General features: G+C 49.6%; 2 protein-coding genes across 2 annotated transcripts in view; one reads left to right on the forward strand and one right to left on the reverse strand.

Moving 5' to 3' along the window:
* LOC142257160 (uncharacterized) overlaps positions 1 to 26,564 on the forward strand; it is a 101,237-nt gene that overhangs the window by 15,595 nt on the left and 59,078 nt on the right. The gene's annotated exons all lie outside the window — the stretch shown is intronic.
* The window catches only part of LOC142257161 (opioid-binding protein/cell adhesion molecule-like), a 258,031-nt gene that overhangs the window by 13,541 nt on the left and 217,926 nt on the right, over positions 1 to 26,564 (reverse strand). Inside the window, exons 3-5 of the mRNA XM_075329281.1 lie at positions 21,720 to 21,845; positions 1,329 to 1,463; positions 914 to 1,034 (exon numbers count right to left, since the gene is read on the reverse strand). Of these exons, the coding sequence (XP_075185396.1) occupies positions 914 to 1,034; positions 1,329 to 1,463; positions 21,720 to 21,845 (382 nt within the window). The remainder of the gene's footprint in view (positions 1 to 913; positions 1,035 to 1,328; positions 1,464 to 21,719; positions 21,846 to 26,564) is intronic.

The following is a 26,564-nucleotide window of genomic DNA, read 5'->3' on the forward strand; positions in this document are numbered from 1 at the left end:
GTTAGGAATGGAGTAGCACAAGGTTTGTCGTCTTCCCGTATATAACACTTATACTAGGTGTGATTGGAGCAGGCCAGGTCTTTGGTACGGGGCATTAGGAGGAGCGCTCCAGACATCTGATGACGTATAAAGTGAGGTCTGCAGGAATCTGAGACCATAAAGTCATTGACATGGTGAAGCCGTAAAAAGAACACGTAATTGTGCCCTGTATCTGTACTGAGAAGAGTCCACGCGAAGCAATGAAGGTGGCAGACCTATAATCCTGGCGGCATGCTTGAGTCCCCATCGTGTTGGGGTTCGGTGCTGACCCCATCAGGCCACGTTCAGGCCCCACTGCTGAATTTGCTCCTGGCTATGTAGATGATGTGTTCGCCTCCCCTTGCATGGCGACCATTGATTCCTCTTATAAATATTAACATTTGTTTCCGTAAACTGCAGTAAGGAGAATGAAAGTCCTCGCAGCGGCGGCGGCTTAGATTTGGCTGAGGCTCAGAATTAAGAAAAGATGCCAAAAGAAAATGCAAATACCTAATAAACGATTCAGCAGCAGCAGGCGCTGAACGTGAAATAATTCCTCACGCCAAAAATAGACAGAGAAGCGTTCTATTTATACTGCGCCTCCTGCGATCTGCAGCGTGCGTCATGAAGGGGAAGATGGCGCCAGCTCAGAACAGCCACCTACATGAAATAGGAAGTGTTAGATTAAGGAAAGGGATTACTTTCTTCAGAACCGGTGTCCGCTCAGCTATATGGCACAAGCCTGATATTGAAGATCCAACAATGGACAGGAGGAGCGCTGCTCCTGGAGGACAGAGGCTTCTGCCCCCAATCTGAAAGTACAGAGCCCATGGATGCTGTGGGATCGTCATCTGTAGGGAACGTTATGAAGATCAAAGAGCGGCAATGACGTCACCTGGTGTCCTCCTTATACCAGTGGAATTCTGCCAGCGGGACGGCCAGGGCAGCGCAGTGCAGCATTCCCTTCTGACCAACAAATGCCCCTGTATTTCCAGTGTCCGAGATGTAGGGTGGATCTGTGGAGGAAATGAAGCGTTAGAGACTAGCCCTCAAAGGCCTCCCCACCAGGGGGGAATATTAGGTGACCTATACCAAGATATTCTGCTCTACCCTTCTTGTGAGATCCCACACGATGTGTTGCCTAGAATTAATCACTAATATATGGACCACAACTTCTTGAGAGGACACATTTCTTAGGGTTCTAGTGGCTTTAGGTTCAGGATATTCTGTTTATTGGCCTTTTTATTGTGAATGGTTTGAGGGTTTTCATTCAGTTTAACCCTTAGACACAAAACATGAAGAATACTCACAATATACGGTGACTGTAACTCGACGCACCGCTGGCGCTGCCACCTCATTGGCTGCACTGCATTCATAGTCACCTGATTGTTCTCGAGAAATTCTGGCAATATCCAAATATTCGTCATCGCTCACAAACCTACAAGCTGAAAGGAATAATACTGCACTGAATATAAGGAGCACTGATATCTGGGGGGGCAGGGTTATGTGGCCCTCACCAGGGAACATGACCTGGAATGTGTGTATTAGCTGAAGGAATCCTAGGTGATTGCCTGTCTTGGCCCATCCAATCAGAACTTACTTGTCTTGGCCCATCCATTTCTGACTATTCCCATCTTAGCTCATCCATTTCCAACCCTGGCTGTCTTGGCCCATCCATTTCCAACCCTGGCTGTCTTGGCCCATCCATTTCCAACCCTGGCTGTCTTGGCCCATCCATTTCCAACCCTGGCTGTCTTGGCCCATCCATTCTCAAGCCTGGCTGTCTTGGCCCATCGATTCCCGACCCTGCCCGTCTTAGCTCATCCAATCCCAACCCTGGCTGTCTTGGCCCATCCACTCCCAACCCTGGCTGTCTTGGCCCATCCACTCCCAACCCTGGCTGTCTTGGCCCATCCACTCCCAACCCTGGCTGTCTTGGCCCATCTGAACACAGACCTGCTTAGCATTATTGCAGCAGCATCATGTCCAATGAAAGAGTAACAAGATTACTTAAGTTGTAAGTATTTAATGAGTCTACAGAGCACTGTGGGGCCACTGCCTACTAGATGGTGATTGTGTCCACAGACCACTGTAGGGAGGATTCTGGACCACTGCCTACTAGATGGTGATTGTGTCCACGGACCACTGTAGGGAGGATTCTGGACCACTGCCTACTAGATGGTGATTGTGTCCACGGACCACTGTAGGGCGGATTCAGGGTTACTGCCTGATAGATGGTGATTGTGTTCATCGACGGTGGATTCTGGACCACTGACTACTAGGTGGTGGTTGTGTCCAGCAACCACTGTGGTGTAGATTCTGGATCAATGCCTACTAGATGGTGATTGTGTCCACTGACCACTGTGGGGTGGATTCTGGATCACTGTTTACTAGATTGTGTCCATCAACCACTTTGAGGTGAATTCTGGACTACTGCCTACAAGATGGTGATTGTTGTGAAGACTCAGCGTTTAGCCACTTGTGAGAAGGTAAACTGTTCTTAATTAGGTCAGAAGGATGAGAGTGATGAATAATATCTAGATCTTTTGTTGTGCTTATTGAAATAAACCACAGCTGATAATAACCTCACGATCGTGGACTCCTCATCTTTATACTAGAGGGACAGCGCAAAAAAGATCCAGATATTATTCATCACTCTCATCCTCCTCGCCTTTGGATCTGCAGCAGCCTTTCATTTATGTGCATTACTATTTCCACCAGGTGAGCACACCTATTATTTCTTCTATCCTCCATACCACCGGATAAGACCATATGTGCTCCCCCCCCAGCAAATCCTCTTGATTCCTAATTAGGCCAGATGTATGGGTCTTTTTGTTTGTTAAATAAGAGAAGTCTCTTCTGATCAGAGCCCTATTGTCTGTAGATGTGTATTGCCTCAGCCCCTCTGACTGCAGAGTTTAAAGGAAAACTTGTGACCAAAGTAAAGCAGCCATCTCTACCAATGCTGTAACACATAATATCCTGAAATGAGAACTGAGGGATAGAAAAGGGCCTTGCTTATGTCCTCAGGGTTAGCCTCTACATGACCTGCTTCACTTAAAGAAATATTCTACATAATCTCAGTCGGTTGGGGAGATTCGGTTCCGACTGAGGAAACACAGAGCTGCTTCACTTCGGATATTCTACAGGATTTCAGTTTAGGGTCCATGGTTCCAGCTGAAGGTTCACAGAACTGCTCCCTAAGCTTGCCGCTATCTCGTCTCAGTGGGCGCCCGCCAAAAGCAGCGTGCTGCTAGACAGTGATAATTGGCCCAGGAAGCTATGAAGTCACAAAGACTCTAATCCCTGACGGGCCAGCGGAAGGGTGAGACTCTGTTGCTTGTACCATCTTGCGTCTTGCTGGGAATGTACAATATTTTTGCCTACCAATAAAGTCTCACCAATGTGTGGTTCCCTCACCCTGTGTTGTCTAAGTAGTGTTCCAGGTAAGGAGTGCGAGCGTTCAGTGGTATGAGCCGTGGAGGCCAGCGGACAAGAGCACCCACTAGCTCGTGTCTCCACAATTGTGTCCATCGACCACCGTGGGGCTGGTTCTAGACTACTGCCTACTAGATGGTGATTGTGTACACCGACAACTGTAGGGTAAATTCTGCAATACTGTCTACTAGATAGTGGTTGTGTCCCCCGACCACTTCAGTGGACCACCGCCTACCAGTGATTGTGTAAACTGACCCCTGTGGGGCGGATTCTAGTCAGCTGCTTGCTGACTGCTTCCACAGAACAACAAGGAGTGGTGTTTGGAGCACGTTGTAATGGATGTTCAGTTCATCTACAGACCACCAAGGGGTGTATTCTGGAAAGTCTTCTGTAATGGCCTGTCATGGCCAGTTCTACTTATTCTTGTAGTTGTTGTGTTTCTGGTGTCAAGTTGCAATTACACAGAAATATTGATAAAGCTCTTTTCTGGAAATTTGCGCATGTCGGGTGCATGAATTGAGGTCACAGAACATTCGCGTCTGGGCAGCACTGACACCTGCACCTAATGACCCCTCCACCTAACCTCCATCACCACATCTCCTGGTAGACGCATCTAGGTCTGCTGCTTCTGGTAATGGCTGGAGCTCTCTCGGCTGGAACGTCTGGGGTCGTCACACATTGGTTGCAGATTTGGTGGTTAAATCACTCGGTGTCCACATCTTGGAGGAGATATGTTAGATGCTCTAATCACGGATCCACCGATGAGTGATGTGTGACAGGCATTGGCTGGAGCCCATGAACCCGTCCCAAGATCCCTGGACCTGATTTATAATTTGCTGCATCCAGGGACTTTGGAGGTCGGAGACCCCGAACCTCACTGCCAGATTGCAGGTGTGCGTGTCGCCTCGTGCATGGATGCCGCCTGTGCAGGGTGACCCACGCCTCTACTTCTTGTGTGGCACTGGCAACGCTTCCCAAATCCCCACTCACTTCAGCTGCTGTGTGGAGTGACAGAATGGGGACAGCACAGAGTTACTCTGCGGCTGAAACCCTGGGAACGCGCAGAGAAAGGAAATAGAAACGTGTAGCCTTCTAATATATGCAAATGAGCTCGTCCTCCTCAGGTCGGAGAAATGAATCAAATATGTAGAAGGTTTGGAGGGGCGAAATATCAGCAGAGGCTCCAGAGAGCAAAGAGCCTGGGGGGGCTCCAAAGTGCCTGGGGGAGGGGCTTCAGAGAGCAAAGAGCCTGGGGGAGGGGGGCTCCAGAGAGCAAAGAGCCTGGGGGAGGGGGGCTCCAGAGAGCAAAGAGCCTGGGGGAGGGGAGCTCCAGAGAGCAAAGAGCCTGGGGGGCTCCAGACAGCAAAGAGCTTGGGGGGGGGGCGCTTTAGAGAGCAAAGAGCCTGGGAGAGGGGGGCTCCAGAGAGCAAAGAGCCTGGGGGGGCCTCCAGAGAGCAAAGAGACTGGGGGAGGGGAGCTCCAGAGAGCAAAGAGCCTGGGGGGCTCCAGAGAGCAAAGAGCCTGGGGGGGCCTCCAGAGAGCAAAGAGCCTGGGGGGGGAAGGCTTTAGAGAGCAAAGAGCCTGGGAGAGGGGGGCTCCAGAGAGCAAAGAGCCTGGGGGAGGGGAGCTCCAGAGAGCAAAGAGCCTGGGGGAGGCTCCAGAGAGCAAAGAGCCTGGGGGAGGCTCCAGAGAGCAAAGAGCCTGGGGGGCTCCAGACAGCAAAGAGCTTGGGGGGGGGGGGCTTTAGAGAGCAAAGAGCCTGGGAGAGGGGGGCTCCAGAGAGCAAAGAGCCTGGGGGGGCCTCCAGAGAGCAAAGAGACTGGGGGAGGGGAGCTCCAGAGAGCAAAGAGCCTGGGGGAGGCTCCAGAGAGCAAAGAGCCTGGGGGAGGCTCCAGAGAGCAAAGAGCCTGGGAGGGGGCTCCAGAGATCAGGATGGGGGCAACAATTAGGAGAGCAGGTAGCAGACCCCAGCTGTGTCCCTCATTATCTCACCCCGTCCCCATATACATTCAGACCTGTCACATCCTAATATACAGGCTGCAGACAGTCACATCCTAATATACAGGCTGCAGACAGTCACATCCTAATATGCAGGCTGCAGACAGTCACATCCTAATATACAGGCTGCAGACAGTCACATCCTAATATACAGGCTGCAGACAGTCACATCCTAATATACAGGCTATGAAAAAGAAGAAACGACCAAAACGCCCAATTGCTGAATGTGAAGAACTTTATTAAGGGGAATGGTGAGCGGCACAATCACACGAGACACCAGAGTCGGCAGTTCCCGGTGGGTAACAGATAATTCTCATACTGGCGTCCCAGGTCTCCCCGGTTCCCACAGGTATGCTTATATTTTTGGACACTGATCCTTTTGCGCCTCCTCTGTTCACATAGTGATTGGCGTTCACACGCGATCCACCGTCTGCTCTCATATACATTTATGCCTGTTACCTGTGGCAATTCTGCCTTCTATACTGTGTATATTAATGTGATCATCTATACTGTGTATATGATAATTATCTATATGATTTTTGAACAGTTATCTTTTTACCCACCGGGAATTTCGGACTCTGGGGTCTCGTGTGCCGCTCACCATTTCCCTTAATAAAGTTCTTCACATTCAGCAATTGGGCGTTTTGGCGGTTTCTTCTTGTTCTTGGCTCTTATGTGTATCGCGACTTGCCCTAGTCCTCTCCAAATCTATATATTATGAATTCTTGCCGTATAATATGTATTGGTGATCTGGATTGGTTGAGCGCGGTTTCTAATATACAGGCTGCAGATCCCAGCTGTGTCCTCATTATCTCCCCTTTATCTTATATTAAGCGACCACCAAGAGAGAAGCCATGAAAGCGTCACCTCCCCGGAAGCTGAGCGACCGCTGCGTCACCTCTGCACACCCCGTCCACATACAGTGAAGGAAGGAAGTATTGGATCCCTTGCTGATTGTGTTAGTTTGCCCACTGACAAAGGGAGATAGAATATCCAAAATAAAATCTAGAAAATCCCATTATATAAATTAGAGAAATGTATTTGCATTTTGCAGAGAGGAATAAGTATTGGATCCCTCTGGCAAACAAGACTTAATACTCGGTGGCCGTCCCCTTGTTGGCCGCCCAGCAGTCGGGCGTTTTTGTAGTTGATGATGAGGTTTGATGTCAGAAGGATTTTGCTCCTCTCCTCTTTGCAGATCATCTCTAAATCATTAAGATTTTGAGGCTGTCGCTCTGCAGCTCGGATCTTCAGCTCCTCCATAGGTCCTCTATAGGGATGAAGGTCTGGAGACCGGCTAGGCCACTCCATGACCTTGTGTTTCTTTTTGAGTCACTCCTTTGTTGCCTTGGCTGTATGTTTTGGGTCATTGTTGTGCTCGAAGACCCAGCGACGACCCATTTTCCCATTGATGCGGTGTCCCTTACTAGAGAAACAACCCAAAACATAATGCCTCCATGCCTGACAGTGGGCACGGTGTTCTTTGGTTCATAGGCAGCATTTCTCTTCCTCCACACTGGCAAGTTGCGTTAAGGCCAAAGAGCTGAATTTTTGTCTCCTCGGACCACAGCACCTTTTCCCAATCAGTCTTCGAATTATCCAGGTGTCATTGGCAAACTTGAGACAGGCCGGCCGCTCATGAGCCTTCTTCAGGCGGGCCGGCCGCACATGGGCCTTCTTCAGGCGGGCCGGCCGCACATGGGCCTTCTTCAGGCGGGCCGGCCGCACTTGGGCCTTCTTCAGGCGGTCCGGCCGCACTTGGGCCTTCTTCAGGCAGGCCGGCCGCACTTGGGCCTTCTTCAGGCGGGCCAGCCGCACATGGGCCTTCTTCAGGAGGGCTGGCCGCACATGGGTCTTCTTCAGGCGGGCCGGCCGCACATGGGCCTTCTTCAGGTGGGCTGGTCGCACATGGGACTTCTTCAGACTGGACGGCTGGACATGTGCCTTCTTGAGCAGTGGGACTTTGCGGGCGCTATTACCACCATAATGTGTTACCAGTGGTTTTCTTGGTGACCGTGGTCCCAGCTGCCTGGAGACCCCACGAGGTGAGATTTTCCATGGAGCCTGAGATCAATGGTGATTGAGAGTCATGTTGTATTTCTTCCATTTTCTTATTATTGCACCAGCAGTTTCTCCTTCTCACCCAGCGTCTTACTTATGGATTTGTAGCCCATTCCAGCCTTGTGCAGGTCTATGCTCTTCTCCATTCCAGCCTTGTGCAGATCTATGGTCTTCTCGATTCCAGCCTTGTGCAGGTCTATGGTCTTCTCCATTCCAGCCTTGTGCAGGTCTATGATCTTCTCCATTCCAGCCTTGTGCAGGTCTATGATCTTCTCCATTCCAGCCATGTGCAGGTCTATGGTCTTCTCCATTCCAGCCATGTGCAGGTCTATGGTCTTCTCCATTCCAGCCATGTGCAGGTCTATGGTCTTCTCCATTCCAGCCATGTGCAGGTCTATGATCTTCTCCATTCCAGCCTTGTGCAGGTCTATGATCTTCTCCATTCCAGCCATGTGCAGGTCTATGGTCTTCTCCATTCCAGCCATGTGCAGGTCTATGGTCTTCTCCATTCCAGCCATGTGCAGGTCTATGATCTTCTCCATTCCAGCCTTGTGCAGGTCTATGATCTTCTCCATTCCAGCCATGTGCAGGTCTATGGTCTTCTCCATTCCAGCCATGTGCAGGTCTATGGTCTTCTCCATTTCAGCCTTGTGCAGATCTATGGTCTTCTCCATTCCAGCCATGTGCAGGTCTATGATCTTCTCCATTCCAGCCTTGTGCAGGTCTATGGTCTTCTCCATTCCAGCCTTGTGCAGGTCTATGATCTTCTCCATTCCAGCCTTGTGCAGGTCTATGATCTTCTCCATTCCAGCCATGTGCAGGTCTATGGTCTTCTCCATTCCAGCCATGTGCAGGTCTATGGTCTTCTCCATTCCAGCCATGTGCAGGTCTATGGTCTTCTCCATTCCAGCCATGTGCAGGTCTATGATCTTCTCCATTCCAGCCTTGTGCAGGTCTATGATCTTCTCCATTCCAGCCATGTGCAGGTCTATGGTCTTCTCCATTCCAGCCATGTGCAGGTCTATGGTCTTCTCCATTCCAGCCATGTGCAGGTCTATGATCTTCTCCATTCCAGCCTTGTGCAGGTCTATGATCTTCTCCATTCCAGCCATGTGCAGGTCTATGGTCTTCTCCATTCCAGCCATGTGCAGGTCTATGGTCTTCTCCATTTCAGCCTTGTGCAGATCTATGGTCTTCTCCATTCCAGCCATGTGCAGGTCTATGGTCTTCTCCATTCCAGCCTTGTGCAGGTCTATGGTCTTCTCCATTCCAGCCATGTGCAGGTCTATGGTCTTCTCCATTCCAGCCATGTGCAGGTCTATGGTCTTCTCCATTCCAGCCTTGTGCAGGGCTATGGTCTTCTCCATTCCAGCCTTGTGCAGGGCTATGGTCTTCTCCATTCCAGCCTTGTGCAGGTCTATGGTCTTCTCCATTCCAGCCTTGTGCAGGTCTATGGTCTTCTCCATTCCAGCCTTGTGCAGGTCTATGATCTTCTCCATTCCAGCCATGTGCAGGTCTATGATCTTCTCCATTCCAGCCTTGTGCAGGTCTATGGTCTTCTCCATTCCAGCCTTGTGCAGGTCTATGGTCTTCTCCATTCCAGCCTTGTGCAGGTCTATGGTCTTCTCCATTCCAGCCATGTGCAGGTCTATGGTCTTCTCCATTTCAGCCTTGTGCAGGTCTATGGTCTTCTCCATTCCAGCCATGTGCAGGTCTATGGTCTTTTCCATTCCAGCCTTGTGCAGGTCTATAGTCTTCTCCATTCCAGCCATGTGCAGGTCTATGGTCTTCTCCATTCCAGCCTTGTGCAGGTCTATGGTCTTCTCCATTTCAGCCTTGTGCAGATCTATGGTCTTCTCCATTCCAGCCTTGTGCAGGTCTATGGTCTTCTCCATTCCAGCCATGTGCAGGTCTATGGTCTTTTCCATTTCAGCCTTGTGCAGGTCTATAGTCTTCTCCATTCCAGCCATGTGCAGGTCTATGGTCTTCTCCATTCCAGCCTTGTGCAGGTCTATGATCTTCTCCATTCCAGCCATGTGCAGGTCTATGGTCTTCTCCATTTCAGCCTTGTGCAGATCTATGGTCTTCTCCATTCCAGCCTTGTGCAGGTCTATGATCTTCTCCATTCCAGCCATGTGCAGGTCTATGATCTTCTCCATTCCAGCCTTGTGCAGGTCTATGGTCTTCTCCATTCCAGCCTTGTGCAGGTCTATGGTCTTCTCCATTCCAGCCATGTGCAGGTCTATGGTCTTCTCCATTTCAGCCTTGTGCAGATCTATGGTCTTCTCCATTCCAGCCTTGTGCAGGTCTATGGTCTTCTCCATTCCAGCCATGTGCAGGTCTATGGTCTTTTCCATTCCAGCCTTGTGCAGGTCTATAGTCTTCTCCATTCCAGCCATGTGCAGGTCTATGGTCTTCTCCATTCCAGCCTTGTGCAGGTCTATGGTCTTCTCCATTTCAGCCTTGTGCAGATCTATGGTCTTCTCCATTCCAGCCTTGTGCAGGTCTATGGTCTTCTCCATTCCAGCCATGTGCAGGTCTATGGTCTTTTCCATTTCAGCCTTGTGCAGGTCTATGGTCTTCTCCATTCCAGCCATGTGCAGGTCTATGGTCTTCTCCATTCCAGCCTTGTGCAGGTCTATGATCTTCTCCATTCCAGCCATGTGCAGGTCTATGGTCTTCTCCATTTCAGCCTTGTGCAGATCTATGGTCTTCTCCATTCCAGCCTTGTGCAGGTCTATGGTCTTCTCCATTCTAGCCATGTGCAGGTCTATGGTCTTTTCCATTCCAGCCTTGTGCAGGTCTATAGTCTTCTCCATTCCAGCCATGTGCAGGTCTATGGTCTTCTCCATTCCAGCCTTGTGCAGGTCTATGGTCTTCTCCATTTCAGCCTTGTGCAGATCTATGGTCTTCTCCATTCCAGCCTTGTGCAGGTCTATGGTCTTCTCCATTCCAGCCATGTGCAGGTCTATGGTCTTTTCCATTTCAGCCTTGTGCAGGTCTATGGTCTTCTCCATTCCAGCCATGTGCAGGTCTATGGTCTTCTCCATTCCAGCCTTGTGCAGGTCTATGATCTTCTCCATTCCAGCCTTGTGCAGGTCTATGGTCTTCTCCATTCCAGCCTTGTGCAGGTCTATGATCTTCTCCATTCCAGCCATGTGCAGGTCTATGGTCTTTTCCATTCCAGCCTTGTGCAGGTCTATGATCTTCTCCATTCCAGCCATGTGCAGGTCTATGGTCTTCTCCATTCCAGCCATGTGCAGGTCTATGATCTTCTCCATTCCAGCCTTGTGCAGGTCTATGGTCTTCTCCATTCCAGCCATGTGCAGGTCTATGGTCTTCTCCATTCCAGCCATGTGCAGGTGTATGATCTTCTCCATTCCAGCCTTGTGCAGGTCTATGGTCTTCTCCATTCCAGCCATGTGCAGGTCTATGGTCTTCTCCATTCCAGCCATGTGCAGGTCTATGGTCTTCTCCATTCCAGCCTTGTGCAGGTCTATGGTCTTCTCCATTCCAGCCTTGTGCAGGTCTATGATCTTCTCCATTCCAGCCTTGTGCAGGTCTATGATCTTCTCCATTCCAGCCATGTGCAGGTCTATGATCTTCTCCATTCCAGCCTTGTGCAGGTCTATGATCTTCTCCATTCCAGCCTTGTGCAGGTCTATGGTCTTCTCCATTCCAGTCTTGTGCAGGTCTATGGTCTTCTCCATTCCAGCCTTGTGCAGGTCTATGGTCTTCTCCATTCCAGCCTTGTGCAGGTCTATGGTCTTCTCCATTCCAGCCTTGTGCAGGTCTATGATCTTCTCCATTCCAGCCTTGTGCAGGTCTATGGTCTTCTCCATTCCAGCCTTGTGCAGGTCTATGATCTTCTCCATTCCAGCCATGTGCAGGTCTATGGTCTTTTCCATTCCAGCCTTGTGCAGGTCTATGATCTTCTCCATTCCAGCCATGTGCAGGTCTATGGTCTTCTCCATTCCAGCCATGTGCAGGTCTATGATCTTCTCCATTCCAGCCTTGTGCAGGTCTATGGTCTTCTCCATTCCAGCCATGTGCAGGTCTATGGTCTTCTCTATTCCAGCCATGTGCATGTCTATGGTCTTCTCCATTCCAGCCATGTGCAGGTCTATGATCTTCTCCATTCCAGCCTTGTGCAGGTCTATGATCTTCTCCATTCCAGCCTTGTGCAGGTCTATGATCTTCTCCATTCCAGTCTTGTGCAGGTCTATGATCTTCTCCATTCCAGCCTTGTGCAGGTCTATGATCTTCTCCATTCCAGCCTTGTGCAGGTCTATGGTCTTCTCCATTCCAGCCTTGTGCAGGTCTATGATCTTCTCCATTCCAGCCTTGTGCAGGTCTATGATCTTCTCCATTCCAGCCTTGTGCAGGTCTATGGTCTTCTCCATTCCAGTCTTGTGCAGGTCTATGGTCTTCTCCATTCCAGTCTTGTGCAGGTCTATGGTCTTCTCCATTCCAGTCTTGTGCAGGTCTATGGTCTTGCCCCTGACTCTCTGGTCGGCCATGTTGTAGAGGTTAGAGTGACTGAGTAATGGAGTGTGTGGACAGGAGGCTTTATACAGGGGACAATGTAAGAGCCGTCTGTAATGCAGGGAACGAGGGGGTTAGGAGCGGCTAATGTCTGTAGCCAAATCTGGTTGGTCGGGATCCAATACTTATTTCTCTCTGCAAAATGCAAATACATTTACATAATTTATACAATGTGATTTTCTGGATTTTATTTTGGATATTCTCTCACTGATTCAATTAACCCTTAAAATTATAGACTGTTCAGGTCATTGTCAGTGGGAAACCTACACAATCAACACGGGATCAAATACTTATTGCTTTAACTGTATACATTCAGACCGGTCACATCCCAATATACAGGCTGCAGACAGTCACATCCCAATGTACAGGCTGCAGACAGTCACATCCCAATGTACAGGCTGCAGACAGTCACATCCCAATGTACAGGCTGCAGACAGTCACATCCCAATATACAGGCTGCAGACAGTCACATCCCAATATAGAAGCTGCAGTCAGTCACATCCCAATATACAGGCTGCAGACAGTCACATCCCAATATACAGGCTGCAGACAGTCACATCCCAATATACAGGCTGCAGACAGTCACATCCCAATGTACAGGCTGCAGACAGTCACATCCCAATGTACAGGCTGCAGACAGTCACATCCCAATGTACAGGCTGCAGACAGTCACATCCCAATGTACAGGCTGCAGACAGTCACATCCCAATATACAGGCTGCAGACAGTCACATCCCAATATAGAAGCTGCAGTCAGTCACATCCCAATATACAGGCTGCAGACAGTCACATCCCAATGTACAGGCTGCAGACAGTCACATCCCAATGTACAGGCTGCAGACAGTCACATCCCAATGTACAGGCTGCAGACAGTCACATCCCAATGTACAGGCTGCAGACAGTCACATCCCAATGTACAGGCTGCAGACAGTCACATCCCAATGTACAGGCTGCAGACAGTCACATCCCAATGTACAGGCTGCAGACAGTCACATCCCAATGTACAGGCTGCAGACAGTCACATCCCAATGTACAGGCTGCAGACAGTCACATCCCAATGTACAGGCTGCAGACAGTCACATCCCAATGTACAGGCTGCAGACAGTCACATCCCAATGTACAGGCTGCAGACAGTCACATCCCAATGTACAGGCTGCAGACAGTCACATCCCAATGTACAGGCTGCAGACAGTCACATCCCAATGTACAGGCTGCAGACAGTCACATCCCAATGTACAGGCTGCAGACAGTCACATCCCAATGTACAGGCTGCAGACAGTCACATCCCAATGTACAGGCTGCAGACAGTCACATCCCAATATACAGGCTGCAGACAGTCACATCCCAATATACAAGCTGCAGTCAGTCACATCCCAATGTACAGGCTGCAGACAGTCACATCCCAATGTACAGGCTGCAGACAGTCACATCTCAATGTACAGGCTGCAGACAGTCACATCCCAATGTACAGGCTGCAGACAGTCACATCCCAATGTACAGGCTGCAGACAGTCACATCCCAATGTACAGGCTGCAGACAGTCACATCCCAATGTACAGGCTGCAGACAGTCACATCCCAATGTACAGGCTGCAGACAGTCACATCCCAATATACAGGCTGCAGACAGTCACATCCCAATATAGAAGCTGCAGTCAGTCACATCCCAATATAGAAGCTGCAGTCAGTCACATCCCAATATACAGGCTGCAGACAGTCACATCCCAATATACAGGCTGCAGACAGTCACATCCCAATGTACAGGCTGCAGACAGTCACATCCCAATGTACAGGCTGCAGACAGTCACATCCCAATGTACAGGCTGCAGACAGTCACATCCCAATGTACAGGCTGCAGACAGTCACATCCCAATGTACAGGCTGCAGACAGTCACATCCCAATGTACAGGCTGCAGACAGTCACATCCCAATGTACAGGCTGCAGACAGTCACATCCCAATGTACAGGCTGCAGACAGTCACATCCCAATGTACAGGCTGCAGACAGTCACATCCCAATGTACAGGCTGCAGACAGTCACATCCCAATGTACAGGCTGCAGACAGTCACATCCCAATGTACAGGCTGCAGACAGTCACATCCCAATGTACAGGCTGCAGACAGTCACATCCCAATGTACAGGCTGCAGACAGTCACATCCCAATGTACAGGCTGCAGACAGTCACATCCCAATGTACAGGCTGCAGACAGTCACATCCCAATATACAGGCTGCAGACAGTCACATCCCAATATACAAGCTGCAGTCAGTCACATCCCAATGTACAGGCTGCAGACAGTCACATCCCAATGTACAGGCTGCAGACAGTCACATCTCAATGTACAGGCTGCAGACAGTCACATCCCAATGTACAGGCTGCAGACAGTCACATCCCAATGTACAGGCTGCAGACAGTCACATCCCAATATACAGGCTGCAGACAGTCACATCCCAATGTACAGGCTGCAGACAGTCACATCCCAATGTACAGGCTGCAGACAGTCACATCCCAATATACAGGCTGCAGACAGTCACATCCCAATATAGAAGCTGCAGTCAGTCACATCCCAATATAGAAGCTGCAGTCAGTCACATCCCAATATACAGGCTGCAGACAGTCACATCCCAATATACAGGCTGCAGACAGTCACATCCCAATATACAGGCTGCAGACAGTCACATCCCAATGTACAGGCTGCAGACAGTCACATCCCAATGTACAGGCTGCAGACAGTCACATCCCAATATACAGGCTGCAGACAGTCACATCCCAATATAGAAGCTGCAGTCAGTCACATCCCAATATACAGGCTGCAGACAGTCACATCCCAATATACAGGCTGCAGACAGTCACATCCCAATATACAGGCTGCAGACAGTCACATCCCAATATACAGGCTGCAGTCAGTCATATCCCAATATACAGGCTGCAGACAGTCACATCCCAATATAGAAGCTGCAGTCAGTCACATCCCAATATAGAAGCTGCAGTCAGTCACATCCCAATATACAGGCTGCAGACAGTCACATCCCAATATACAGGCTGCAGACAGTCACATCCCAATATACAGGCTGCAGACAGTCACATCCCAATATACAGGCTGCAGACAGTCACATCCCAATATACAGGCTGCAGACAGTCACATCCCAATATAGAAGCTGCAGTCAGTCACATCCCAATATACAGGCTGCAGACAGTCACATCCCAATATACAGGCTGCAGACAGTCACATCCCAATGTACAGGCTGCAGACAGTCACATCCCAATGTACAGGCTGCAGACAGTCACATCCCAATATACAGGCTGCAGTCAGTCATATCCCAATATACAGGCTGCAGACAGTCACATCCCAATATAGAAGCTGCAGTCAGTCACATCCCAATATACAGGCTGCAGTCACATCCCAATATACAGGCTGCAGACAGTCACATCCCAATATAGAAGCTGCAGACAGTCACATCCCAATATATAGGCTGCAGACAGTCACATCCCAATATACAGGCTGCAGACAGTCACATCCCAATATACAGGCTGCAGACAGTCACATCCCAATATAGAAGCTGCAGACAGTCACATCCCAATATACAGGCTGCAGACAGTCATATCCCAATGTACAGGCTGCAGACAGTCACATCCCAATGTACAGGCTGCAGACAGTCACATCCCAATGTACAGGCTGCAGACAGTCACATCCCAATGTACAGGCTGCAGACAGTCACATCCCAATGTACAGGCTGCAGACAGTCACATCCCAATGTACAGGCTGCAGACAGTCACATCGCAATATACAGGCTGCAGACAGTCACATCCCAATATACAGGCTGCAGACAGTCACATCTCAATATAGAGGCTACAGACAGTCACATCCAATACACAGGCTGCAGACAGTCACATCTCAATATAGAGGCTACAGACAGTCACATCCTAATATACAGTCATATTTATTATTTCTCACAGAACATTCTTGCAATGAGGTTTTGTTCTTCACGTTTTATGTTGATTTTCTTTGCTTTTTTGTGTTGTTACAACACACAGAGAAAAGACTAACTGAACAATTTCACACAAAACCCCAAAAATTGGCCGAACGAAATTGTTGTCCCCCTCATCTTGATATTTGGTTTCTCGCCCTTTGGAATAAATCCCTTCCATCAGTCGCCTCCTATACCAGTCTACAAGCTTCTTTCTCCTCTCACCTGGAATCTCAGACTCTTCTTTATAAACGTCTCCAGGTCTTTCATATTTGAAGGCGTCTTCTCCAGTGATGGGCAGATACCCAGAATTGACTGGTTCAACCGGATTTATAAAAGAAAAAAAAACTGAAAAAAAACCCCAGAACCTGGATCGGGACCGGAATTAATTTCGGATATCTGGCCGGACTCTGAACCCCATATAAGTGGGGACCAAAATCGTGTACTTCAAAATGGTGGTAGAAAGGGCTAGGGGGATTAGAGATGGAGCGTTATACTCACCGAGTCTCCCGTGCGGCTGTAACACTACATCCAGGGCCACACATTACCTTCATGCTTATTCACTGCTTTCCCCCATTTTATGATATTCAGCACAAGTAAAGCATATGGCTGCAGGCTTCAGCCCCCATCTGTGCGCTTATCTTGGCTGTGTATCAAAATAAAGGAACCGCAAGCGGCTTTTTAAAAATTTATTGAAATAAATAATTTTAAAAACCAGCATGAGGTCCCCTCCCAATTTTCGTACCCAGCCATTATAAAGCCGACAGCTAGGGGCTGGTAAGTTCAGGATGGGGAGACCTATCTTTATTGAGCAACCCCCAGCCTAAAAATAGCCTGCAGTTGATCAGGCATCCATTAGATGTGATAATCCTGGAACTTTACCCAGCTCTTCCCAATTGCCCTGGTGCGGTGGCAATTGGGGTAATATAAGGGGTTAATAACAGCTCTCAGCTGCCACTAAGACCTAGTAATGGGAGGCATCTGTGAGACCCCCCCCCCCCATTACTAATACTGTAAGTGAAAAGAAATAACCACAAACACCGAAAAAATCATTTATTTGAAATAAAATACAGGTAGTCCTCGAAGTTACGATGGTCTCGAGTTACGTCGTTTCGTGGTTACGACGCTTTATACGATGCTCTACGTGCAGCAGCGGAAGAATAGAGTCCAGAGGAAAACGAGTCTTCTGCACGCCATAACACCCTTCATTATGGCTCCCAAACGTAAGCCAGACTCATCTGATACCAGTGCATCAAAGAAAAGGTTAGAATAGGTGTAGGGATAGGCTAAGTGTTTGCAGTACACTGTTATTATGGTACAGTGCTGTATGAACGTATGGTCCGACTTACGCCGAAATTCGGTTTACCACGCCGCGTAAGAACGGATCAACGTCGTAAGCCGAGGACTACCTGTACAAAAAACCCACCCTCTTTCACCACTTTATTAATTTTAAACACCCAGTTCGGACATAATCCACACAAGGTTCCACGACAATTACGGCTCTGCTACATACTGAAGTCACTACATGACCACCTGCTGTGGGCTTCAGGCAGACACTGACTGGGCCGCACCGATCAGTGGTGACGTCACTCAGGTTATCTGCGGTCACAGCTGGAGGTTCCCACGGTCTTCCACCTGTGACTACAGGTTACTTGACCTCAGGTGACCTTTATTGAAACTGCGACAAAATAGTTTTTGTGCATTTTCGCCAAGACATGCAGATTTGGTGCTGAAATTTATAAACCACATTCCTGCACCAAACCTGCATCTCCTGGCAAAAAACCCGTATCAAAACATGATGCGGAATTGATGCGCCTTTTTGCCAGGAGATACAAATTTGGTGCAGGAATATGGTGTATAAATTTCAGCATGAAATCTGCATCCCCTGGCAAAAAAAATGCACAAAAACTGTTTTTTAAATTATTTAAATATTTTTTTTAAATTTTTTAAAAAAGCTGCATGCGGTTCTTCCTATTTTGATACACAGCCAAGATAAGAGCACGTCTGGGGGTTGTAGCCTGTAGCCATGGGCTTAATCTGTGCTGGGTATCATAATATGGGGGGACCCTACCACAATTTTTCTATTTATTTTTACCCCACTATAGATATGCAGACTGTGTGTGTGATTCCAAGCAGTCAGACGCTGTTACACAGGCTGGGGGCGCGGTCTGACTGTAACCAATCACAGATGCCGGGACGGATTGCCGGTGGGTGGGGGAAGCAGTGAATATGCATGAGGGTAATGAGCGGCCTCAGAAGTAGTGTCACAGCCACGCGGGAGACCCTGTAAGTATAAAGCTCCTGCTTATCAATATTTTCCTTCTTTTTAATCCGGTTATCTGTTATCATCCGGAACCATAGAAGACCACCACAAATCATTGGTAAAAGGTGACAAGAGCATTGGCAACTAATCTGGCCGCCATCCCCTTACTACCCATCAACACTAGAAGTAGCCGAGGGGTGAACTAGCATCCTGTGCACCACGAACCCAGCCGGAGAACTAGCTATCCTAAAGGAAGGAAAGATGAATAACTCTCTGCCTCAGAAATAGATAAAGAATAGCAAGCCCCCCACATTCAAAGACTGCGGTGATATAGGAAAACACAATACACAGGTAGATGACAGGATTAGCAAAAGGTGAGGCCCCCACTGACTAAAATAGGAAAGGACAGGAAAGGGGTTGATGGTGGCCAGAGAAAAACCCTGCAAAATCCCAAATTCCTGATAGTACAAAAAGGCCCTCAGATCGCACGATCTGTACTCCGTCCTATACCAGGTGCTTTTGTCATACCAATGAACAGAAAACAAGAATCATTACAAATTCAAAAAGCCATAAACACATGGACATAAAGGAGCAATACTCCAAACATAACTGCAGGGAGTTTCCCAGCCAAGCAACTGAAAGGGAAGATCCCTGCATGCAAATAAACTGAAAACAACCACAGCAAATGACAAACTCAGATAAGAGTAAAAGAACCAAACAATAAATAAAGAGCAAAGCACTTATCTGAGGTAGATGTGGTGTGGAACAGAATGAAGCAGGCTGGTGAACAAAGCACAACTGACATCCGGCATAGCCTGCCAGCAGACCAGGATTTAAATAAGCAGAGAGTTAGCAATGGAAACACCCATTGCTCAACACACCTGGTCTATGTCCAATCCATTCCTGGCCACAAGAGGGAGCCTCCCAGCAGCCAAAGCATAACTGACATTCACAACAGTTATCCGTGTGGTCGGATCCTGATAGTTACACGGAGTTTCCTGATAACTCCGGGCCTGGGGTCGATGCACAGTTACTAGGTATCCCACGAGGATACAGACTTTTACAGTCTGGGGTCACCCATCTCCAGTTATCTTCCAACAGCAATTTTAAGATATAGGATTTAGATCCGGACTCATTGCGGCCTCTTCAGGACTCTCCAGCGCTTTGTTTCCATCCAGTTCAGGGGCTTCTTGAAGTGTTTGTGGCCATTGCCCCGCTGGAGACCCCTGACCAAGGACACACCCCCAGCTTGGAGATTGACATTTTTCAGCAGTTTTGGTTCTCCAGTCCTCAGTCTTCTCCTCTTTCTGTCTGTTCTCCATGTTTAGTGCAGCACACACAGACACAATGCAAAAATGGAGTCAACTTCTCCCCCTTTTATCTGGTGTCGGGTGATTTCCATATTGCCCACACCGGTTGCTTGTCACAGGTGAGTCTGAACGAGCGTCAACATGCTGGAAACAGTTGTTTACCCACAATTTTGGAAAGGTGCGAAGGATTTGCCTGCCCCATTTTTGGGGTTTTGTGCAAAGTTATGTCCAATTTGCCTTTTTTTCCCTTAGTTTTTTTATTTCAGTTGTTCCCATTCACACATAACAAGACATGAGGAACTGCAATAACTCCCTGGGGGCAAATACTTCCTTTTCTGGAACACTTAAAGGGTGTCAACATTTTGGGCCATGACTGTATTGGCTGCATACTCCTGCATCAATATGAGAGGTTATATATATTTATACTATACACACACATACGATGGGGAAAATAAGTATTTGACCGCTGCTGATTTTGCAGTTTTCTCTACACAGATTGGAGCCGGCTGTAATTTTTATCGTAGGAAACTTCACCTGTGACAGAATAAAATAATCCAGAGAATCCCATTGTAGGATTTATAAATAATCTGCATTTTATTGCAGGAAATAAGTATCTGATACAATAGAGAAACATTAGTTAAAGGGAAGGATCCTCATATATAAAGTAAAGCCGGTGCTGTGCTGGCGCTCGGATGCTGCATGTAAAGTTCCAGCAATTGTGGCGCCCTGGACTAGCCAGGTCGTCACAGGTACTACAACATGACACCCCCACCCCGAGATAGGCACATCAGCCAGACACAAAATCCTTGTTGCCTCCCTCCAGGGGCTGATGTCCATACCAGGTGGGGTGGAGCCAGGCGGTTGGCCCCACCCACTGAGGAGTTCACAGTCCTGGAGGCGGGAAAAGGAAGTCAGTGCAGTTAGGGAAGTGAAAGAGAGGAGTGAAGTGGTAGTAGAGGAGCAAACTGACTGTGTGCGGGTACGTGGCCCGGGCACCGAGAGCAAGGTTGGCAGACGGTGGTGGCCGTCTGCAGGAGAGGCAGATCAACGCGGAACCGTAGGACCGGGAACGGGCGGTGGCCCGCCGGTACAGAACCGGGGAGCGAAGTGAAGCCAGCACAAACCGGCAGGGCCTGCGGACCCCGACCAGGCTTGGAGTCGCCGTTAAACAGGTCAAATCCGTTAGTGACCGGAACCCCAGGGGTTTCCTAACAGCCAAGACCCGATTGAAGGCAACCGTCCAACCAGCACAAGGGAAATACAGCTACCGCCACAGCTAGAATTCCCAGGGCCAGAGCCTGCGGGCAAAAGGGCTCCTCCAGCCCATATACACGCTGGGGATTGGGTTACCGGTGGGAAGCCATCGGGACCGAAGATACACAAAAGGTGCAGGGAAAGGCAGCCACCACCAACCGTCCGGGAGAAACCACAGCAGCCGGCTGCGGGACCCGTCCATCCAGCCGTTTGGTTTACCAGAGACTTTGCATCCATTTGTAGCTGAGTGAGTACTACTGTGCCGTCCGGCACCGCGCTGCGCAGCCAAGCGACCCTGCACCTTGCCAACCCTGCCTCCCCGTCACCTCACCGGGCCCCAGGACCACCAACCCCCCTACCCACGGAGGGGAGAGAAACATCCCAGCTGCTCCCTGTCATCGCTCCCGGGATACCCGTCAACCGCAGCGGTGGTGCCCTAACCTCACCACAAACCGTGGATGGCGTCACGGACCAAATCCCCCAAACCACACTAACCCCCCCTTTCACTCACGGGCGAGGAGCGCCGCTTGAGTTCCCGAATCCGGCCCACCGCTCGAGCGGCCATCGCAGCAGCGCCGGACCCGAGCGTTAGCGAGTGCAGCGCAGCGGCGTCCCTCCCCGCCCGCGACACAATGCACTGCTATTTGATTGACAGGTGCAACAGGAAGGGAATATGTGGGGCGGGTCTTGCTATCTCTTCCCGCTCGTCTGCCTGGCTTTCCTCCCGCAGATGCTCTTGTACCTTTCCTATGCTGTGTGACAAGCTGGACTTTGTATTTCCGTCTATCAGTGTGAATGAGCGCCTGTGCGCGCTCCCCTGCTGCGTCTCTGCTGGAGCTGATCACATTATATATAGATATATTACTTACATTTTCCAGCATAGTGTCTCCACGTGACGGTCGGCTCCGGTCTGCCGGTGGCCAGACATCGCAGGGTCACGGTGCTCCCCTCGTTCACTGTGATATCTGTAGAGATGTTTAGGATTTGTGGTGGAACTGTAGGAAAATGACACTAAAGAGTTAATTCCAATGACGCATGAACAGAAATCTGCACGCCGCAGAGCCACCTGCACATATCGGTACAGTGGATATAAAAAGTTTACACACCCCTCCCTGTTATAATAGTTTCACTTTTTCCCCAGAGTCCATAGTTTTTAAGACTGAAAGTAGAGACATAAGTCCAAGTAAAATCCCAGGTTTTCTGTAAAAGAATCCTCCTCCATGAACGTCGCCCATAAGATGCCCAAATCCTTTCAGAAACAATCATTTTCAGTGGAAAAATAAATAAATGTAAAGAAGAAAAATAATGTGGTTGCATAAATCTGCAGAATTAGTAGGCCTTGATCTGGAGAGGGAAGGGGAGGGCTGGCAGGGCACAGATAGCGTGACTGCAGCCTGGCAGGGGCCGGCCACACTCCCCATCTCCACCTGCCGGGAAGGAGATGTCATCAGGGGCCGGCCACACTCCCCATCACCACCGGCCAGGAAGGAGATGTCATCAGGGGCCGGCCACACTCCCCATCACCACCTGCCGGGAAGGAGATGTCATCAGGGGCCGGCCGGCCACACTCCCCATCACCACCTTCCGGGAAGGAGATGTCATCAGGGGCCAGCCACACTCCCCATCTCCACCTGCCGGGAAGGAGATGTCATCAGGGGCCAGCCACACTCCCCATCTCCACCTGCCGGGAAGGAGATGTCATCAGGGGCTGGCCACACTCCCCATCACCACCGGCCAGGAAGGAGATGTCATCAGGGGCCGGCCGGCCACACTCCCCATCACCACCTTCCGGGAAGGAGATGTCATCAGGGGCCAGCCACACTCCCCATCTCCACCTGCCGGGAAGGAGATGTCATCAGGGGCCAGCCACACTCCCCATCTCCACCTGCCGGGAAGGAGATGTCATCAGGGGCCGGCCACACTCCCCATCACCACCTTCCGGGAAGGAGATGTCATCAGGGGCCGGCCACACTCCCCATCACCACCTGGCGGGAAGGAGATGTCATCAGGGGCCGGCCACACTCCCCATCTCCACCTGCCGGGAAGGAGATGTCATCAGGGGCCGGCCACACTCCCCATCTCCACCTGCCGGGAAGTATTCAGTCCTAGGCCCGCTCCTCTAACTGTTGGGGGTTTAGTCCTCCTTACTGTCAGGGTTCAGTCCTAGGTTCCCTTTTACTGTCAGGGTTCCTTAGGGCTCAGTGCTAGGCCCCCTCCTCTTACTGTGTGACTTCCTCAGGGCTCAGTCCTAGGCACCCTCCTTTTACTGTCAGGGTTCCTCTGGGTTCAGTTCTAGGCCCCCTCCTGTTACTGTTGGGGTTCCTCTGGATTTAGTCCTAGGCCCCCCTCCTGTTATTGTTGGGGTTCCTCTGGGTTCAATCCTAGGCCCCGCTCCTGTTACTGTTGGGGTTCCTCTGGGTTCAGTCCTAGGCCCCCTCCTGTTACTGTTGGGGTTCCTCTGGGTTCAGTCCTAGGCCCCCTCCTGTTACTGTCAGGGCTCCTCAGGGTTCAGTGCTAGGCACACTCCTGTTACTGTCAGGGTTCCTCTGGGTTCAGTTCTAGGCACCCTCCTTTTACTGTCAGGGTTCCTCTGGGTTCAGTTCTAGGCCCCCTCCTGTTACTGTTGGGGTTCCTCTGGATTCAGTCCTAGGCCCCCCTCCTGTTATTGTTGGGGTTCCTCTGGGTTCAATCCTAGGCCCCCCTCCTGTTACTGTTGGGGTTCCTCTGGGTTCAGTCCTAGGCCCCCTCCTGTTACTGTTGGGGTTCCTCTGGGTTCAGTCCTAGGCCCCCTCCTGTTACTGTTGGGGTTCCTCTGGGTTCAGTCCTAGGCCCCCTCCTGTTACTGTTGGGGTTCCTCTGGGTTCAGTCCTAGGCCCCCTCCTGTTACTGTTGGGGTTCCTCTGGGTTCAGTCCTAGGCACCCTCCTTTTACTGTCAGGGTTCCTCTGGGTTCAGTCCTAGGCCCCCTCCTTTTACTGTTGGGGTTCCTCTGGGTTCAGTCCTAGGCCCCCTCCTGTTACTGTTGGGGTTCCTCTGGGTTCAGTCCTAGGCCCCCTCCTGTTACTGTCAGGGCTCCTCAGGGTTCAGTGCTAGGCACCCTCCTGTTACTGTTGGGGTTCCTCTGGGTTCAGTCCTAGGCCCCCTCCTGTTACTGTTGGGGTTCCTCTGGGTTCAGTCCTAGGCCCCCTCCTGTTACTGTTGGGGTTCCTCTGGGTTCAGTCCTAGGCCCCCTCCTGTTACTGTTGGGGTTCCTCTGGGTTCAGTCCTAGGCCCCCTCCTGTTACTGTTGGGGTTCCTCTGGGTTCAGTCCTAGGCACCCTCCTTTTACTGTCAGGGTTCCTCTGGGTTCAGTCCTAGGCCCCCTCCTTTTACTGTTGGGGTTCCTCTGGGTTCAGTCCTAGGCCCCCTCCTGTTACTGTTGGGGTTCCTCTGGGTTCAGTCCTAGGCCCCCTCCTGTTACTGTCAGGGCTCCTCAGGGTTCAGTGCTAGGCCCCCTCCTGTTACTGTTGGGGTTCCTCTGGGTTCAGTCCTAGGCCCCCTCCTGTTACTGTTGGGGTTCCTCTGGGTTCAGTCCTAGGCCCCCTCCTGTTACTGTCAGGGCTCCTCAGGGTTCAGTGCTAGGCACCCTCCTGTTACTGTTGGGGTTCCTCTGGGTTCAGTCCTAGGTCCTCTCCTCTTACTGTCGAGGTCCTCAGTTCTATCAGGATAGATGTGAATGACTCATCACGGCACTGTGAGGTTGGTATCTCATCACAGTGCGCCTGCGTGCCATTTGGCATTCCGACTCTTGCGCAATACCAGTAAGGGCAGGAAGTCCTTTCCTTATCTCTCTGCGGTGCGCTCTAGCGGATGGAATTGCTGCGCATGCACACTGGATATTTGAGGGCAGGAACGCTCATGCTGGTAATCAGGTGTGGGGTTCTTTAAACAAAGCCCGTTTTAGTGTTCTTGCTGGCAGCCATGGATCATCCCTCCTTGCACGCGGCTTCTATTCCCTAGATGAACCTCTTTTGGAAAGGGAAATGCGTCGAGGTCGTGCAGCAGCTTTACAGGGAAGAGATTCAACTATCCTCTACCGGGTTTTGTGCAGTGTTATTATGTTGGCTGTTATGCCCATTGCATGCACGTCAGGATTGCACCTGGTGGTTGTGATTATTACCTCATCCATGTTTTGGGAGTGTCCCCCTCAGTCACCCTGAAATCCCCTCTGGGAGAGTTTGTGGCTTTATACGATGTTCGGTATTACACAATATCCTCTTTTTGCCCTCGTTGTATGATGTCTTTATACGTTGTTCGGTATTACACAATATCCTCTTTTTGTCCTCGTATGATGTCTTTATACGTTGTTCGGTATTACACTTTGTACGTTGTTCGGTATTACACAATATCCTTTTTTTGTCCTCGTATGATGTCTTTATACGTTGTTCGGTATTACACTTTGTACGTTGTTCGGTATTACACAATATCCTCTTTTTGTCCTCGTATGATGTCTTTATACGTTGTTCGGTATTACACTTTGTACGTTGTTCGGTATTACACAATATCCTTTTTTTGTCCTCGTATGATGTCTTTATACGTTGTTCGGTATTACACTTTGTACGTTGTTCGGTATTACACAATATCCTTTTTTTGTCCTCGTATGATGTCTTTATACGTTGTTCGGTATTACACTTTGTACGTTGTTCGGTATTACACAATATCCTTTTTTTGTCCTCGTATGATGTCTTTATACGTTGTTCGGTATTACACTTTGTACGTTGTTCGGTATTACACAATATCCTTTTTTGTCCTCGTATGATGTCTTTATACGTTGTTCGGTATTACACTTTGTACGTTGTTCGGTATTACACAATATCCTCTTTTTGTCCTCGTATGATGTCTTTATACGTTGTTCGGTATTACACTTTGTACGTTGTTCGGTATTACACAATATCCTTTTTTTGTCCTCGTATGATGTCTTTATACGTTGTTCGGTATTACACTTTGTACGTTGTTCGGTATTACACAATATCCTCTTTTTGTCCTCGTATGATGTCTTTATACGTTGTTCGGTATTACACTATCCTCTTTTTGTCCTCGTATGATGTCTTTATATGTTGTTCGGTATTACACTTTGTACATTGTTCGGTATTACACTTTGTACGTTGTTCGGTATTACACAATATCCTCTTTTTGCCCTCGTTGTATGATGTGATACATGTTATACGCCCTGTCCTTCTGCACATTACACGTGACTTTGTTCTTTTGGGCTATCCTTATCACTAGGGTTCCTGCTGGTGAATTCTTCAGGAGCATTTCGGGGTCTCCGGAGTATGTGGGAGGTTACACCCTTCACCTTTACACAGGCTGATTTCGGTACACTCTGTACCACCATATTGTGCTCATAGATGACTAATTGGGCTTCTATAGGGACAGACAACGCTGAACGAGGGCACCAAGATACAGTTAATGAACTGAAAAGACGAAGGGGGGGCGCAAATGTTGTGTTATCTGGCGGTACCAGCAAGGAATTATTTAGGCGCACTAGCCTGCCGCGGTTGTGTAAAGACAGAATAGATGGCTGCAGACCCCACAGATAACAGCAATGGAGTAGGTAGAAGAAAAGGGTTAATGTATAGTATTGATTTTGCTCCTGAAGAAGGAGTCTTACAACTCCGAAACGCGTAGAACAATAAAATCAGATGTTTCAACTTCTGTCGATCTTCGGTGATCTTA

This window comes from Anomaloglossus baeobatrachus, chromosome 11 (genome assembly GCF_048569485.1).
Source record: "Anomaloglossus baeobatrachus isolate aAnoBae1 chromosome 11, aAnoBae1.hap1, whole genome shotgun sequence".
Lineage (NCBI taxonomy): Eukaryota > Metazoa > Chordata > Amphibia > Anura > Aromobatidae > Anomaloglossus > Anomaloglossus baeobatrachus.